This window comes from Trachypithecus francoisi, unplaced genomic scaffold, assembly GCF_009764315.1.
Source record: "Trachypithecus francoisi isolate TF-2019V2 unplaced genomic scaffold, Tfra_2.0 Lachesis_group1, whole genome shotgun sequence".
NCBI classification, from domain to species: domain Eukaryota; kingdom Metazoa; phylum Chordata; class Mammalia; order Primates; family Cercopithecidae; genus Trachypithecus; species Trachypithecus francoisi.
Window position 1 is genome coordinate 99530040 of NW_022681454.1, and position 18775 is coordinate 99548814.

At 37.6% G+C, this 18775-nt stretch overlaps 1 protein-coding gene and 1 pseudogene across 3 annotated transcripts in view; one reads left to right on the forward strand and one right to left on the reverse strand.

Annotated features, from left to right (window-relative positions):
• SLC9B2 (solute carrier family 9 member B2) overlaps nt 1-18775 on the reverse strand; it is a 62965-nt gene that overhangs the window by 22133 nt on the left and 22057 nt on the right. For all 3 annotated transcript variants that reach the window (XR_004438059.1, XM_033214889.1, XM_033214890.1), the window contains exons 4-9: nt 12911-13081; nt 9499-9641; nt 8156-8283; nt 6342-6517; nt 4237-4343; nt 2644-2793 (exon numbers count right to left, since the gene is read on the reverse strand). Coding sequence is in view for 2 of the 3 variants with exons in the window: in XM_033214889.1 (XP_033070780.1) it covers nt 2644-2793; nt 4237-4343; nt 6342-6517; nt 8156-8283; nt 9499-9641; nt 12911-13081 (875 nt within the window). In the remaining variant the exon portion in view is untranslated. The remainder of the gene's footprint in view (nt 1-2643; nt 2794-4236; nt 4344-6341; nt 6518-8155; nt 8284-9498; nt 9642-12910; nt 13082-18775) is intronic.
• LOC117086575 lies at nt 5698-5867 on the forward strand (annotated as a pseudogene).

Here is an 18775-nt window from a genome sequence, read left to right on the forward strand (position 1 = left end):
GAGAAAACTGTTCTTTTTTTTTTTTTTTTTTTTTTTTTTTTTTTTTGAGACGGAGTCTCGCTCTGTTGCCCGGGCTGGAGTGCAGTGGCCGGATCTCAGCTCACTGCAAGCTCCGCCTCCCGGGTTTATGCCATTCTCCAGCCTCAGCCTCCCGAGTAGCTGGGACTACAGGCGCCCGCCACCTCGCCCAGCTAGTTTTTTGTATTTTTTAGTAGAGACGGGGTTTCACCGTGCTAGCCAGGATGGTCTCGATCTCCTGACCTCGTGATCCGCCCGTCTCGGCCTCCCAAAGTGCTGGGATTACAGGCTTGAGCCACCGCGCCCGGCCGAGAAAACTGTTCTAAGGTGAAGTTGTAATGAGCCAGGTACTTCATATTTTACTGGAAGAAAAGTAAATGGATAGAACTCTAGAAAGCAGTTAGGTAATATGTGTCAAAAACCTCAAAATGTTCATATTATTTGACCCCCAAAATTTACTGTTAGGAATATTCCTTAAGGAAGTGATCAATTTCTGATCATTTCAGCATAATTTAAAGTAGCAGAGACTGGAAATAACCTTATAACTATACATAAAGGAATGAGCTAAAAAAAAAAAAAACAACCAACAATGGTGCATCCATGTGTGTAGATAAAGAGATTCACATAGGAGAGTTACTAGAGGTAAATATTTTTAAAAATGTTAATAGTTATCTTTCTGGTTGTGGGGTTACACTGACCTTCTATGTAGCAGGGCTACAGGAAATATAAACAAAGGGAACAATGGTTTGGTTTATAAGAATCATATCTAGATAACCACATTACAGTTTCTCTGAATACAGTGTAATTGGAATTGATTAAAATTTCCCTTTCCCTCCTTTTTCTTTCTGTGCTCTTATCCAGTGCCCACTTGCAGGAGGTTATCAGTCTCTCTTTGATTTCCCTGTTGCTAAAACTATGTTTTTATGCTCTGTTTCAATGATATTGCTCCTTCTCATTGTTTATTCTTTTTATCCTATCATTTATGAATTTAGAAACTAAATTTTAAACTGTAAAAGTTTAGAATTATGTTTTAATACACATGGTGTTACTCAAACAGATGTCAAAATATAAAATTGTGTCATGCACAATAATGCTACAGTTGTACTATAGCATAGTATAAGTCACCTTGGAGTCAAATAAATCTGAGCCTAAATCTCAGTGCCATTTTCTAATTTTGTGACCTTGGACATATTATTTAAGTCTTTCTGACTTACAGCTTCTATAAAGTAGAAATCATAATACTTTTTCAAAGATATTTTTGCAAAAATAAATGACCACATCCACTTAGTGCCTCATACAGAGCCATACAGAGTAGCAATAAAAATTTATTAATTCCTTTTTATCTTTTTACCCATGACAGTATAATATAATGAGTTGCTTTCAATTTGAGCAAGATTTTTAAAGAGGTGCTGACAGAAAGCATTTCTGTTACACTGTTATGAGAATGAATGTTATTTACCCAAAATGAATGCTGTCTATGGAAGATCCTCACAAGATCCACTTAATTGATTTATGATTATATATCTCATCTCAAAATTTATAACGTTTCCATATTTTTCATATGGCATTATTTTAATTATTTAAGCTTAATTATTTTGAACAGCTGTCTTCAGGCTTTATAAGATTATCTCAAAATGATACAGCTGCATTTATTTTAGGTCACCGACATCTTTGTTAAGCAGAATAGCATACGATCCTATCAAGTTGAAATCTACAAAAATGCATCTGGAAATTAAAATAAATAAATGACAACCAGTGAATTTCCATAATACATATAAACCAAATGAACATTCTTAATCTTGAAAATCAGTATGAAAAACCAAAGCAACCTTATAAAAATGGCAAAGGCTTTTGAACAAACTGGGTAGTAATCATATGAAAATATGATGAGCATTGCGCATAAAGAAATGAAAATCAGAATAATGAGATATATTTTTCATTCATATCAGCAAATATCTCAAAGACTTATACTCAGATCAGAAAAACAGATCCTCTCACATAATATTGGTAAAAATATAAATTGGTACAGTCTTTTAAAAGGTCAAATTGATATTATCAAAAGTATAAATGTGAGTCCTCTTTCCTAGAGCAATCTTATTTCTAGAAATTTATTGTATAAACTAAAATATATATTTTGTTGATTTTAAGACACATATTTTTATATTTTAACATTTCTGAAATTAGAATGTTATGTTATAGTTTAATTGGCACTAATTTTTTTCTTTCTTGATGGCATATGAAATAATTGTGTTTTTTACAATTGACAGACTCAGAGTTTATGAAATATGGTATGTAAGGATATATTATTGAAGCACTGTTTATCTTGGCAGAAAACTAGAAGCAACGTAAATATCTATAAAATGCAATACTCTGTAGCCATTACAAAGAATAAGGAAGGCATTACTGTAGTATGACCATGATATATTTTAAGTAAAGGCATCAAGTTATAGATTGATGTGTAAGGAGAAAAAAAAGATGAACACTGGGTGTACATTTGCACATGCATATAATAACAGCTTTTATAATGAAATATTTTATTAATTTGATACTAAGAAAGTATCTGGAAAGCAAACTTAATCTCATTAGAAAAGAGTCATGAGCAGAAAAACTTAAAATGAAATTCACCTTTTCGCTGGTCCATCCCATGCCTGCAAGGAAAGCCATGACCAACGTGCACAGTCCTCCTGATCCAGGGAAACCAAAATGCACACTGCTGAACACAGCTAGCACAGACAACCCCAGCACAAGGAATGTTCTCTTACACACAAGTTTGTCCTTTAGGAGAAAAAAATTCATTTGCTCCATTATTTCAAATCCCTGATTTTTAACGATTGATTTTTTTTCCATATCTAGGATTTAGAAAGAAAATAAAAATTAAAATGTCTATATAAATAGACAAAACAAGGGCACTACATAACATTTACTTTCTTTTCTTCAACAAAAGCAGAGTTAGCACACTGCAAAGATGAACTCTTCTTTCAGGAACACCAATTCTTTTCCTCTGCAGTTATCAATGCAGAATTTAACAGGACTTAATGAAGTAGCAGAAAAAAAAGTACACGAGCTTTGGAGCTGGACAGACCAAGGTTAAACTTATATCTTTTATACATCGTTGGCGTATGTAGTGGTCACATTACTTAACCTCTCCAAGCTTTGTTTCCTGAAAGCATTTACATCATAGGGTTTGTGTGAAGGTTAAATATATATCTCTATTATTTTCAGGCTCTATGTTTACTGTTTTAAATTTGACGCCCCCTTGGTTTTTCTTTCTAAATCTTTGAAAACCAGGAAGCTTTAAGAGGTTCTAGACTGACAGTAGTTTTTGTTGCTGCTGTTTTAAAGCCTAAGAACTGTGTACCTTTTTCCCTTTACTTTTCCCTATCCAGGCTTTTAAACTTCTTGATCACTTTAGAAAGTAGGTCTTTAAAAGTGCTTGACTTGGCAAAGGCATGGAAGCTCTGAAGGTGAATTACCTGAGTTCATTCCCAGTTCCACTGCTTTCTAGCTATGTGACTTTGTTTAAGTCACTTATCCTGCCTAAGCCTCAATTTCCTTATCAGTAAAATGGTCATAGTAATAGAAATCTCTTTATGAACTATTTTGTGGGTTGTACTAGAGCAGTGCTTTCCAACAGAATGTTTAGTGATGATGGAAATGTTCTGTATCTGCTATAGTCACATGTAGCTAGTGGCTACTGTACTGAACAAAGTGGCACTAGATGATGACTGACTGATTTATGTATGTGTGTATGCATGAATGTATTAGATATGGGCTCTTGCTATGTTGCCAGACTGGACTCAAACTCCCAGAGGGATCCTTTTGCCTCAGCCTCCTGAGTAGCTGGGACTACCAGGCCTGGCTAGAATCTAAGGTATTTTGATACTAAAAAAGGGTACAAAAAAGCTACTACACATCTGGGTTTAGTTGAGTATTATGAACATTTAAAAAACTTGCATATCCTATTACTTTGGAACTAATATTTGTTTTACAGTGAAATTTGAAATGTACAGAATATAAAATAGAAACCCATTACAGGACTGCATTAAAATCTTCCATATTGACCCTACTTCATAAATCTCATGGATGGCAGTGAGCAATTTTAAAATGAGGGACCACTTGCACAAACATGCCCTTCACATCTGTCTTTGAAGGAAGTGTTCTAGAATGTTTTCCCAATGATATTTAAGAGCACAACTTTCCCACATATTATTTTTTCACCTGGTCACAGCTTGGAAAGTACTGAATGAAAAATCCAAGAACAGATCCAGTTGCCACACCAATTACCACCTCCAAAACTCCTCTGAGGACGTTAAAGACAGTGGAGCCTGAAAAATACATTTAAAAAAACTTAAGAGCTCTAAATCCAACAAATAAAAGTTTTATTTCACAATCATCAACATAAAGCATCTAATTACAAAGAAGAAAAATTTTAAAGACAGTTTCTGCTTTCCATATTCTTAAATATGTAAGTAGAACCTACATTTCCCCCCATAGCATATAGGATTTAGGAAACGTTAATTAAAAAATTTTTTTGTTAGCACATTGTGCAAAAAATTATATTAAAGCTTCTCCACACATTAAGCCCTTCTTCACAGACTGTCCTAAGAAAAAATGTACTAACTAGTTTCTGTGGTCTCTTGTTATTATGGCAATCATCCTTCTTATCTAAATAAAATTACCTCTGAAGTAATTTTATTTAGCTAGGATAGCTTTCTACCAGGTAATGCTATGACTGTTAAAAGCATCTAGCTGTGATAGTAGCATTATGCTTAAGCTATTGTGGTAATAATTTACTATGAATGTGTAGAAAGTAGCTAATTAGCTTTAGTCTCTGGAATATTGAGGTGTTAAAAAAAATGTCTTGGGCCCCACCCCTAAAAATCTGATTCAGTAAGTCTGGCACAGCTCAGATCCAAAAGGTCTAAGGACCACACTTAGTTGGTGGGGGGGGGGGGGGCGGGGGCGGGGAGAGGAAACACAGTAGAGTCAACTAGGAAGGTTCTTTGAGCTGTAGCTTATGAAAACCTGACTGCCTCTGTCCTTTCTCCTCCCACAACCATGATTCTAATGCAAACTCTGTTGCTCTAAAGCTGTGGTTCCTAATCCAAGCTGCACTGGTTTCCACTCCCAAAGGTTCTGATTTAATTGGTCTAAGATAGGACCTACATAAGAGTATTTTTAAAAACCGCCCAGGTAATTCTAGTGTGATGCTAAGGCTGAGAAAAATTGTTTTAAAGGTGTATACCACGAAAGTGGTAAGAACATAAATTTGGATATGTGTAGTAGCATTAAAAATAGGAGTATGAGTTTGACTTAATAGGTAACAGAGCATCCTCAAGGGTTCTTGAACAAGAAAGAAATGTAATGAAAACAATGTTTTGAGAAAATCAATTTACCAGGGAATGAATGGAAGGCAGGCTCCAGAGCAATGAGAAAGGGTGGGATTCTAGGTAACAGGCATAAATCATACACATAGAATGGGAAGATAACTATAGGGAGATAACAAGAATGTATAACCTGCCAAGAAGATGTGTTCCCACTACAGAATGTGAAGCTAAACTTAGATTACAATTATACTTTCTCAATCATATAATGTTGCAAGTTTTATTTCCCAATTTTGAACATAAGATTAAGAAATGAACTTAAATTTGTGCTGTACCACAGGATAATAAGTGTTCAACTGCCTTTGGCCTTTTGGCTAAGATCAAGTGTAGTATCTGTTCACATCAGTTTAATATAGGTGTTGAACAACAGTGGGAAAAAAAAATAACTTAAGGTCCTCTTTTATTATACTTGAAACAAAATGCCTCAATTTCAGACACTTACTAAATATTAATAGGACATCCATTAAAATCATTGCTGTTATTACCATAAAAAGCTGAAGAGGAGAGAAGAGAAATTGTTCTTATTTTAAAGGCATGCTGTTCCTTTCACTTGGACTGCTCTCTGTCATTTGTGCTCCTTGAAAAACCTAGTCATCTTTTGTGTGAAGTCTTCACACATCTTTTGTGTGAAGCCTGAACGTTCCTGGATCACTTCAAGCAGAAACTGTTCTTTAAATCTTTCTACCTTGTACCCCTCCCCCGCCCCTGCCCCCCATACTGCATCTACTGCATGCTACTTGAGCAGTCTCTATCTAGAGGGAGGAAGAGAGTAAAGATAGCTAGCTTCTGGCCCCTCCTTAGGTACAGAACTCTTAGTGTTCTTTTGCCTATCTTTAATTCGCCTTAATCAATTATCAAGCAAATATGTCATGCTTATAACATTTTAACCTATGTCTCTAGAGTGCAAGAGTAAAGCCTGTTGTGAACTGATTAGGTTACCTGTGGAAAAGGCTATGCCCAAGCATGTGTTGAAGCCAGTGATGGCCAGAATGTCATCAAAGCTGCCAGCTGCCATGAGCAAGGTCGGGACACCCTTCTCAACACCATAGCCTCCTCCCTGCAGAAGGAGCATTGAAGGCACCACGACAGCTGGAGATACAGCACCTAAAACAAAACTAGGCAAACAGCACTTTAAATATTTATGATAACATCTTACTTATTACTATTTTGAAATTATAATACCCTCTATTTTCTTATGGGTTATACTTTGGACAACTATAGTCTTTCAAATGGCAGAGAAGCATGAATCCAGAAAAACATGTATGTGTAAAACTTCTACAGAACACTGTTTTTCAAAATGTAGCCACAGACAACCTGCTTCGGACTACATAGGTTGCCTAAAAATATATATTTACTAGTGGTATAGAAGGCCTAATGAGGGTAGGCCCCAGGATGCTGGCTTTTTTTAAACAAAAAATTCATGTTATGAGGTTTGAAAAGCAATGCATGGACTTTCTGATTTGGAACCCAGTGATGCTGGGACTTCTATCAGGGCTTGCTATGTCAAATAAGGCAACATATTAGAAGAAAATGATATGACAGTCACATTGATACCAGTAACCACAGCAGTGGTAACAGCTGAAAGCATTTTATAGTACTTACTATGTACCAGATAACATTTTGAGCACTTTACACGTATTGGCTAATTTAATCCTCACAACAACCCTATAAGATAGATACAATCTATCTTAATTTTATAATTGAGGAAAGTGAGGCACAGAGAGATTAAATACTTGTTAAAGATCACACACTGGAAAATCACAAGGCTGGGATTTGAATCCAGAGAGGAGAGTTCCAGAGTCTTAACCATGAGAAGAATTTCTTACTTCTTGCCTACTTATTAGCACTAAATTCTTACTAAGTCCTTTCTTATTTATTTACTTTGCGTGGCTCTTAACCATTGGAAGAATTGACAGTGGAAGGAAGAGATGGCAGAACCGCCAAGTCATAATAGTCTGATGACAGGAGGAAAACAATAGTAGCTGTTGATCACTGCTGCTGTGTTTTTTATCCTTTGTCCAGACTTTAGGTGGAATCTGGTATCTCTTTAACAGGCATTGAATCAGGTGTAGGCAAAAGACCATGATTTCAACAGTTTGAATAGTAGGTGCTAACTCATATAGTTAGCGCCTACTAACATATAAACTTCTGGCCCCTCCTTAGGTACAGAACTCTTAGTGTTCTTTTGCCTATTTTTAATTTGCCTTAATCAATTATCAAGCAAATATGTCATGCTTATAACATTTTTTTTTTTTTTTTTTGAGACGGAGTCTTGCTCTGTCACCCAGGCTGGAGTGCAGTGGCCAGATCTCAGCTCACTGCAAGCTCCGCCTCCCGGGTTCACGCCATTCTCCTGCCTCAGCCTCCCGGGTAGCTGGGACTACAGGCGCCGCCACCTCGCCCGGCTAGTTTTTTGTAGTTTTTAGTAGAGACGGGGTTTCACCGTGTTAGCCAGGATGGTCTCGATCTCCTGACCTCGTGATCCGCCCGTCTCGGCCTCCCAAAGTGCTGGGATTACAGGCTTGAGCCAACATTTTAACCTACGTCTCTAGAGTGCAAGAGTAAAGCCTGTTGTGAACTGATTAGGTTACCTGTGGAATATTTTGAAGTTAGAATATTTAGATTATGCTGTAACATCTATGTTGCATTTTCTGATATCTATAAGAAAATTCTATTATGCATTCTCTTGTATGGAATCAGAGAAAGCCCTAAATGTCCCTACATATTTTCCATGACAAAGAAACAATCATTACCCCAGTATAAATCCCCATTGCCATGGTAAACGCAGCAGGTAATGGGCCAGAAGAGCAGATGCGCATGCCTCCACAATACAGGGACCCATGGACAGTCTTACACAAACGCCCTTTAACTTCTTCAGGGCCTGAAATAGAAAAGTAGACATCCTAATAGAATCCTCTGAAGATGTGCAGAGAAGATGACCTTCAACGCTTTCTCTTCAGTATATGGGCAATGTCTGGGTCATCATGAGTTTTCAAGGTAATGAGTTGTATTTAACAAACATTTTAGCACTTGAAGTGTTTACGGACAGCTTATTTAGTCCTCACTGCAACCTTTTAAGATAGGTAATACTATTATCCCCATTTTTTTAGATGTCCTCATCTGAAAAGGCACAGACTAAAGTCATCCACCCAAGATCATGAAACTGGTGACTGATGGGGTCAGGTTTGAATCCAGGCAGGCTGCTTTCAGCATCTGTGTTCATAATCTCTAGCTAATTTCACATTATTTTTATTATAATCTGTGGTTCCAGAATGAGACTAAAGTGAAGAGCCTAATACCCCAAGAAAATTCATTCCTGTATTAAAAAACATACATGAAAAAAAAAAGCATTAGAAAGGCATACTTGAGACTCATTCTATATATTAGGCAGTTTCCTGAGCTAGTATAGTTAGCCCTGAACACTTGCATAGGGCTTCGCAAACCAAAAATATGTTATTTTCTCCCCTATGAGCATTATTTATAACTATGGTCTATATCTATGTCAGAGAAAAGTGGGGCCTTTATTCTTGGTGCTGGCCCCATTGACAGACTCTACCTTTCCCCAAGAAAGAGAATGAGATCGGCCAGGCACAGTGGCTCACGCCTGTAATCCCAGCACTTTGGGAGGTGGAGGCAGGTGGATCACCTGAGGTCAGGAGTTCGAGACCAGACTGGCCAATGTGGCAAAACCCCATCTCTACTAAAAATACAAAAATTAGCCGGATGTGGTAGTGCATGTCTGTAATCCCACCTACTTGGGAGGCTGAGGCAGGAGAATCACTTGAACCTGGGAGGCAGAGGTTGCAGTGAGCTGAAATTAAGCCACTGTACTCCAGCCTGGGTGACGGAGCGAGACTCCATCTCAAAAAAGAAAAAAAAAAAAAAAAGGAAGAAAATGAGACCATCTTTTGAGTTATTGCAAAGCACAAGGTCCTACTTGCAAAACAATCCTCCATGAAATAAATTCTATTCTGTTCTCAAGAATGTCATGCAAAGTGTCCACATCCATTTCCTAATGCTTAGTGACTCTATTAGATACTTGAAGTATTGAAGAAACAAAATTCCTATTTAATAATGAGAAATTTACACATCATACCTTTGAATCCAGACCAAGGCCAGCACGAACCAGGATGATAGACAGGGCTATGCTTCTCAAAGAGGAAGACCACTTGTGCTTGATCTGTACATTATCGCTGATGACTGGGATATTTCTGATGAGAAACCCTGCAAGCAGCATGCCTTGAATGAAGAAATCAAACATGTCTAGTTAGTTTTCTTTTTTATTCTTTTTTTTTTTTTTTTTTTGAGACGGAGTCTCGCTTAGTCACCCAGGCTGGAGTGCGGTGGCGCCATCTCGGCTCACTGCAAGCTCCGCCTCCTGGGTTCACACCATTCTCCTGCCTCAGCCTCCAAGTAGCTGGGACTACAGGCGCCCGCCACCACGCCCGGCTAATTTTTTGTATTTTTAGTAGAGACGGGGTTTCACCGTGTTAGCCAGGATGGTCTCGATCTCCTGACCTCGTGATCCGCCGGCCTCAGCCTCCCAAAGTGCTGGGATTACAGGCGTGAGCCACCGCGCCTGGTGTCTAGTTAGTTTTCAAATAGAGAAAATATTTTTAGTTAACTTTAATTTTATAGAGACTACTATATAATCCCAGGAACCACTTCACTCATGCTTAGAAGAAATGAAGTTAAACTTTTAGTTTAACTTGGAAGAAATTAAGTTAAGCTTTTAATTAAAAAATTAGTATAATTAAAGCAGCTAAGAAAATAATGTGCAGATAAAAAGATAAATTATAGCCGGGCACAGTGGCTCAAGCCTGTAATCCCAGCACTTTGGGAGGCCGAGGCGGGCGGATCACGAGGTCAGGGGATCGAGACCCTCCTGGATAACACGGTGAAACCCCGTCTCTACTAAAAAATACAAAAAACTAGCCGGGCGCAGTGGCGGGCGCCTGTGGTCCCAGCTACTCGGAGGCTGAGGCGGGAGAATGGCGGGAACCCGGGAGGCGGAGCTTGCAGTGAGCCGAGATCGTGCCACTGCACTCCAGCCTGGGCGACACAGCGAGACTCCGTCTCAAAAAAAAAAAAAAAAAAAGATAAATTATAATAATTAATATTCCTAAGATAACTGAACTTAAAAGGGAGACAAGATGCAGCATCTGGATAGAGAGTATGATCAAATTCTAAATATAAAATGTTTTGATACAATGCCAGCTCAGTCAGTCCTTTGCGTGCAAACAGCAAACAGTCCTTGAAATTATTTGCTATGTCAGATTACTTGAAATATCAATAAATACCTATATGGATTCTATTTTACCTTCAGATTAGATAATTTCATAAGAGACAATCTACTTTGCAAAGGTTTTAGATGTCAATTATGATGAAATGAACATTGCCTGTCATGTCAGCTGGTGACTCTTCTTTCACTCAGTCATTCAACTCTACCGAATGCCTTCAGTAATTTAGACACTAGAGTATGCATCATGCATATAATAATGGACTACTTTTCAACAAGCTTTCAGCCTCTAGGGAACAAGACAAACGGACAATACCAATTTTATGAAAGCATGAGGGGGATATTACATGAGCTGAGGCAGGAAGGGGGATTTAGAGAAGGTGAAAGAGGATGAAGAAATGGCTGGGGGAGTTGAGAAGTTTCTGGAAAAGATAGTAGTTTATTCAAAGGTAAAAGAAAAAGTGACTCTTTCTGGAAACTGCAAGAAGTTGAGTGTAACTGACGAAGCTGGGTGCAAATATATATGCAAGTATGAAAGGTAGGTGGTTTTTTACTAAAACTGGGTGATTAATAAATCTGTTAGAAATGAACACACAATGCCTCTGTGGTAAACAAATTTTATAATGCAGAATTCTTTGAAGACACATTAAAGGTATCACATCTAGTTTTAAGACTAATTTGTATATGTGTCTTGTTTGGGCAGTTCTCATTGCCTCTGGAAGAGTATTTTCAGCTATGTCTTTAATAATCATGGTATTTTATTTCATTTTTTTTTTTTGAGATGGAGTCTCACTCTTGTCACCCAGGCTAGAGTGCAGTGGCGCGATCTCGGCTCACTGCAACCTCCACCTCCCAGGTTTAAGTGATTCTCCTGCCTCAGCCTCCCAAGTAGCTGCAGTTACAGGCACCCGCCACCACGCCCAGCTAAGTTTTTTTATTTTTAGTAGAGATGGAGTTTCACCATGTTGGCCAGGCTGGTCTTGAACTCCTGACCTCAGGTGATCCGCTCGCTTTGGCCTCCCAAAGTGCTGGGATTATAGGCATGAGCCACCATGCTCGGCCAATATTATATTTTAAATATACCCAATGGTGTGCTGGTAAATGCTTAACAAGTGGCTTGCCAAAAAAGTATGCATTTTATATAGGCACATACATTATTACATTTTACTGATATAAAGGATGTGTAGCACACAGTTTACAAATATACAGCCATCTTCACTGTAAATTCTATATAGCCAATTTATTCTCCCAGAATATTTTCACTGCTGTTTGTCAAAATTCTGTGTCCATAACCAACTATGGCTGCAGTTCTACCAAGATTTGACAGAATCAGACTACAAATAAATGGTTGCATACTATCTGATTCAGCAAAGAAGTCACATATCATGAATGAGCAAGTGCAGTGTCACTGTGAATGCTGGCTGATATTTTTGCTTATATTAATGAATAAGATGAAAACGAAACAATAAAAATACATGTCAGAACTTCACTCTGTCAATGACATAAGTAACTTATACTATGACAAACTTTGATTTGTAGCATTTGCTGACTTTTTGGTTGTCGTTGTTACAGATACTTCTACCATGGCCGATTTTAAGCTACAACATGATGTCACTGAAAGTGGAGTTGGGAAGAGGTGGCAGTGGCACACCATTATGTAGTACTTCCATAATCTCAAGAGCATAGGTGAGGGGAAATAGAGTAAAACATTAGGAAGTCTTCAGTGTTGAGCACTGAATGCTTGTTTTTAATGTCAGTTATTTAATTATATATATATATATTTATTTATTTATTTTTTGAGACAAGGTCTCTTTCTGTTGCCCAGATTGGAGTGTAATGATGCAATCATGGCAGCCTCGACCTCCCGGGTTCAACCAATCCTCCCACCTCAGCCTCCTGAGTAGCTGGGACTACAGGTGCACGTCACCATGGCCAGCCAATTTTTGTATTTTTTTGTAGAGACAGGGTTTCACCATGTTTGGCCTGGCTGGTCTCAAACTCCAAAGCTCAAGCAATCTGCCTACCTTGGCCTCCCAAAGTGCTGGGATTACAGGTGTGAGCCACAGCACCTGGGCCCGGATAATTTAATTTTTTAAACTGCCATGTTTAACAACTGGATCACAGGACTCCTCAAAATTTAACAATTGGCTTTTGGCTCCAGCATGGCAAATACAGACATATTTTATTCCTTTATTTCCCAAAGCTTTCCAAACTATTATTTTAAAAATATGGTTTACTCTGGAGAAAACAGGAAACATTTAGCACTTACCAAGAAGAGAAGGCAGTGGAGGCAATGTAGGTAACTTAATAAGCCCCAAAAGTTTACCTCCAATGATGGCACAATAGAATAGGATTATAATTCCAAATAGGTTTCCTCCAGGAAGACATTCACTGCCAGTAATCGACCAAACTACAGCCCACAGAAGAACAATGATGGTAACTGAAATAAACCAGGAATACTAGTTACTATCAATAAGTTGTCACATGGAGGTTTTGACAAAATCTAAAATAATTTGTAAAAATAAATACTGAATGAAAATGCAAATATTTATAATCATGTTTAATCTTTAAAGAGTATCAGTAAGATGAACAACTGGGTAACTGCCAACATCTTAAGAAATCGCATATTAACAGTACTTTTGAACTGCCTATGTGCCTCTCCCCATCCATCTCCCTTTATACTGCCAGAAGGAACCATTATTTTGACTTTTTTCACCATTCACTTTTCTCTCTATAATTTTAACAAAAATATGTTATTTAGTTCTGTCTTGAATTAGACATTATTGTTTCTTTTCTTTATAGTCAATATTTGTTTAGAATTACCTACAAAGGTACCTTTTCTGAAATCATCATTCATTATGGCATCTCAAACTTTTCTTTTCTTTTCTTTTTTTTTTTTTTTGAAACAGGGTCTCCAGCTGTAACCCAGGCTGGAGTGCAGTGGCACAATCATGGCTCACTACAGCCTCAACCTCCCAGGTTCAAGCGATCCTCCTGCCTCAACCTCTCACATAGCTGGGACTACAGGTGTGTGCCACCATGCCTGGCTAATTTCTTAAAAATGTTTTAGTGGAGACAGGGTTTCATCATTTTACCCAGGCTGGTCTTGAAGTCTTGCGCTCAAGTGATCCTCCTGTCTCAGCCTCCCAAAGTGCTGTGATTACTGGTGTGAACCATCTCATCCAGCCTCAAATTTTTCATCTGGGACAATTATCCTGCTACCTAAAGTATTTCTTTTAGGAAAAGAATTTCTATAAGAATGTGAAATAGGCCAGGCATGGTGGTTTATGCCTTTCCCATCACTTTAGGAGGTCAAGGCAGGAGGATTGCTCGAGCTCCAAGTTCGAAACCAGCCTGAGCAACATAGTGAGACCTCATCTCTACTAAAGTATAAAAATTAGCTGGGTATGGTGGTGGGCATCTGTAATCTCAGCTACTCAGGAAGCTGAGGCAAGAGGATCCCTTGAGCCCAGAAGTTCAAGGATGCAGTGAGCTACGACTGCACCACAGCATTCCAGCCTGCATTACACGGCAATACCCTGCCTCAAAAAAAAAACAAACAAAAAAAATAAATGTCTCCCTGTTTGAAAAGTTGTGTTTTATAAAACTGTGCACTAAAAATTGAAAACTTTATGGGAAAAAGAGAGTTGGGGCAGACCACTCAAAACTGGTGACCAAAGCACTAAGAAAAACCAAAACAATCCTAGTAAGAGTCTTAGCACAGATGAATCTACATACTGACACTTGTGTCTGACACAGGCGGTCTGTGATGGAAATTCTTGAGGGTATTTTCTTTAAACAGAGAGTAGTTCCATCAAAATCTGATCCATATTTTAGCCCTCTGCCTCAATACAATAAATTTCAACAAAAGGAAAAGCGTTGGCATCTTCTTTACCTCAGCTTATACTCAGTCGCTTCATCCACATGTGTTCTATTAGATAACTTAATGTTGTAGAATGTTTGAGTTCTTGAAGCCCCTAAACCAGCTACTAACTGCATGAAAAGTCAGCACTTCCACAGAGGTTTCATTGTTTAAAAGGTCCTCATGCAGGGAAGACTTTATCTTTAATTGTAAGAAAGCATATATATGGTTTTTTTCCCCAGTTCACTTTGCCTTCACTTGCTATTGCTTGATGATACAAAATATTAATGGGCCAGGAAAAATTATATACAAAACTGCAAATTCCATACATTCTAACACAATTCTCCTATTTACCATTGCACATGAGCTAATTCATGATACAGAAACACTCTGTATCACAGCATGCTGTATTTCTCAGGAGGATCTGTTGTAGTAAATTCTTAGTTTCATTGTCTGGAATTATCTTTATTCTCATTCTTAAAAGATAGTTTTTCTAGGTATACCTCAGTCTTATGTTAAATTCTAGGTTGAGTGTTATTGTCTCTCCATTCCTTGAAAATACTATTCCTTGGTTTTCTGGTTTTGAAGAACCTAATTTCAGCTTTTTAAAGGAATTCTTTTTCTTGGTTTTCAACATCTTCACTTTTTCTTTGGTTTTCCTTTCAGTATAATGTGTTTAGGTGGGACTTCCTTTTGTTTTGCTTAAGATTTATGCTTTTTTAAAAAATCAGTTCTGGGAAATTCTTAGCCTTTATTTCTTCAAAGATTTCCTTTTCCCCATTCTCTTTTTCTATGTTGCTAACCCTAGTTTTCATACTTTTCATCTTTGTGTGTACTGCATTCTAGATAATCTCTTCAGATTTATTCACCCGTTCACCATTTTTTTCACTTAATCTGCTGCCTAATTTGACCACTGAGTTTTTCATTTCAATTACTATCCTATATCTTTCATTTCTAGAAGTTCAAGTTTGTTATTCTTCAAATCTATTCATTTTTTAAATAGTTACTTGTTTTGTACTCATGTTTTCTAATTTTTAACTTATTTATATACATAAATGTGTTATATTCTATTTTCTGATAATGCACATATTTGAAATCTGTTTCCTTTCACATATTGCATTTTTTTTTTTTCAATAATGAGCTCTCCCTTGGAACTTTGTCTAAAATTAAACTTTTTAGTTTGTCTTTTGCAACAGTGAGCTCTCCCTTGGAACTGTGTCCAACTTTGTTGAAGCCTTAGGCTGAATGAGTTTTCCCAGATGGGAAATGAATTTACTTCTACCATGTACTTAAAAGCTTACCATCCGAGACCATCTGAAAATGTCTGAAAATAGATACATTTTCAAATTGAATTTTTTCTGTGAAATTGGAGACAAATCAGGATGAAGTTAAACATTTTTTTTGGAGACTCCACATCTGCCCCAGCCAGCAACCACAGTTGAGACAGGTTTAGTCACAGGCCCCATCTGCAGAACAGGTTTACCTCAAATTTGGCATTACACTGGGTTTCCACTTTATGTGGGTGAAGGAGAATGCTTTTTCCTGTTAGGCTTCTCTCAACCTGGGCAGGCGCTAGCTTAGCCTCCTGTGCTCCCAGTGCTCTCAAAATCCATCTCAAGTTCCCTGAGGTTTGGTAGAAACCTCCAGGGTGGGGCCACCTTGACTGCTTATTGACCTCTGTTACTTACACTTTGGTTTTGGTGTCTGATGATTCCCTGTTTTCTTGACAGATCATTTCAAAAGACTTAAAATATTTTTTCAGATGCTTTCCTTGGTTTGTGACAAGATTGTTCATTGAGTCTTATCTACCAACTGACTGAATTCAATGTCCCTTTTCCTAAACCCTCACAGAATTGTTACGGATTTTCTAGGCTTATGATACGACTGCAGTGGAATACCTAAGGGACTTTTGGTATTTCCCAATTAGCTACAAGGGTTGACATTTCTATGTGATATCAGAAGTAGAATGGAAAAGCAGGATTTGCCAGCTATTATACTAAATTCTACTTTGTCATAGCATAAACTCAAGCTAATATTAAATTCAGCAAGGTAGAATTAAATGTTTTCTTTTTTCAGCTGGGTGCCTGTAATCCCAGCACTTTGGGAGGCGGAGGCAGGCGGATCACGAGGTCAGGAGTTCGAGACCAGCCTGACCAACGTGGTGAAACCCTGTCTCTACTAAACACAAAAATTAGCCGGGCATGGTAGCACGTGCCTGTAATCCCACCTACTCAGGAGGCTGAGGAAAGAGAATCACTTGAACCCAGGAGGCGGAGCTTGCAGTGAGCTGAGATCCAGCCATTGCACTCCAGCCTGGGCGACAGAGCGACACTCCATCTCAAAAAAAAAAAAAAAAAAAAAAAAAAAAAAGAGTTTTCTCTTTTCTACTTCAAGACTATTAAAAAAACTCTAACTCTCTTTCCCTGTGCCTTACCTGAAACACAGTTGTAAATACATAGCAAATGGTATGTCTACAAGGTTTCTCTAAATCATGTTTAAATCAGTTAACAATTCATTTCTCATTTATGATTATGGAAAACCACAAATTTTCACATGTAAGATTTACTTTTTTTATTTTATTTTTTTGAGACAGTTTCACTCTTGTCACCCAGGCTGCAGTGCAATGGCACGGGCTCACTGCAACCTCCGCCTCCCGGGTTCAAGTGAGTCTCCTGTCTCAGCCTCCCAAGTAGCTGGAATTACAGGCACCCGCCACCATGCCCGGCTAATTTTTTGTATTTTTAATAGAGATGAGGTTTCACTATGTTGGCCAGGCTGGTCTTGAACTCCTGACCTCGTGATCCACCTGCCTTGGCCTCCCAAAGTACTGGGATTACAGGCGTGAGCCACCGCACCCAGCCTACTTTTTAAGAAGAATACTGATATATACTGCATAGGCACAGGAAAGAATATAGGACAAAAGTCGTCTTGTAAACTTCTGGAACAGAAAAACAGAAAAATAAGCGATGAGATATTTATCTACCATGAACCTCATTTTTCAGGCTGCTTTATGAACAATTATATATTTTTAAAAAATGAGTCCCAAAATTACATTATTCATTTTTACTCTTTCCTTATGTCAGTCCATATCTGTTTCACTGTAAATGTTTTAACTATAAATAGGCCACATTTTGAATAACAGAAGTTTAAAAAAATAATAAAAAGAACAGAAAAGGTATTCAATTATCTGTTGTCTTATCAGCTAGTGTATATTTTTGGATTCTGGTTTTCTGTACACGTTCTAAGTTTGAGATTTTCTTCCATGCTTAGTTAAGTAACCTCACTTGGTTTCATTAAAAACACATCTAGAGCCCAAAGTATAAAATATTATGCTTGGCTTTCATTGTCCCAGATGATAATGGTAAACATGTCTTTCAGAGCCCACAAAATATAAGTATGGAGTTGAGTCTCATTTTTCAGTAAACATATGTGGGCATTCATATATTTATTTCAATGATGCTATTATTCCTCAACATAATTTTTTTGAAATTGTCTTTAAATTTGCCTTAAAAGGCAAATGTAGTAAGACATAAAACTATGAAACTATTAGAAAAAAAAATAAGAAAAAAGCTCCATGACACTGGTTTGAGCAATAACTTTTTGGATATGACTCCAAAAATACAGGCAACAAAAGCAAAAACAGACAAACCAGATTACACCAAACTAAAAAGCTTCTGCACAGCAAACAACCCACAGAGTGAAGAGACAACTTACAGCCTGGGAGAGAACAGTTGCAAACCATGTACCTTGCAAGGAGTTAATGTCCAGAATATAAAAGGAACTCAAAAAACTCAATAGCAGGAAAACAAATAATCCAATTTAAAATGGGCAAAGGACTTGAATTTTTCAAAAGAAGACATACAAATGGCCAACAGGTATAGGAAAAAATGTTCAACATTTCACCTCATGCCTGTCAGGATGGCTATTATCAAAAAGACAAAAGATAGCAAGGGGTTGGCAAGGATGTAGAGAAAAGGTAACTCTGTGCACTGTTGGTAGGAATGTAAATTAATACCACCATTATGGAAAGTGGTATGGAGAGTCCTCAAAAAAAGTAAAAATAATACCACCATATGATCTGGCAATCCCATTACTAGGTATGTATCCAAAGGAAATGAAATCAGTATGTTGAAGAGATGTCTGCACTCCCAAGTTTACTGCAGTACTATTTACAATAGCCAAGATATGGAATCAACCTAAGTGTCCAACAATGAATGAATGGATAAAGAAAATATGATGTATATACACAATGACATGTTTTTCAGTCATAAA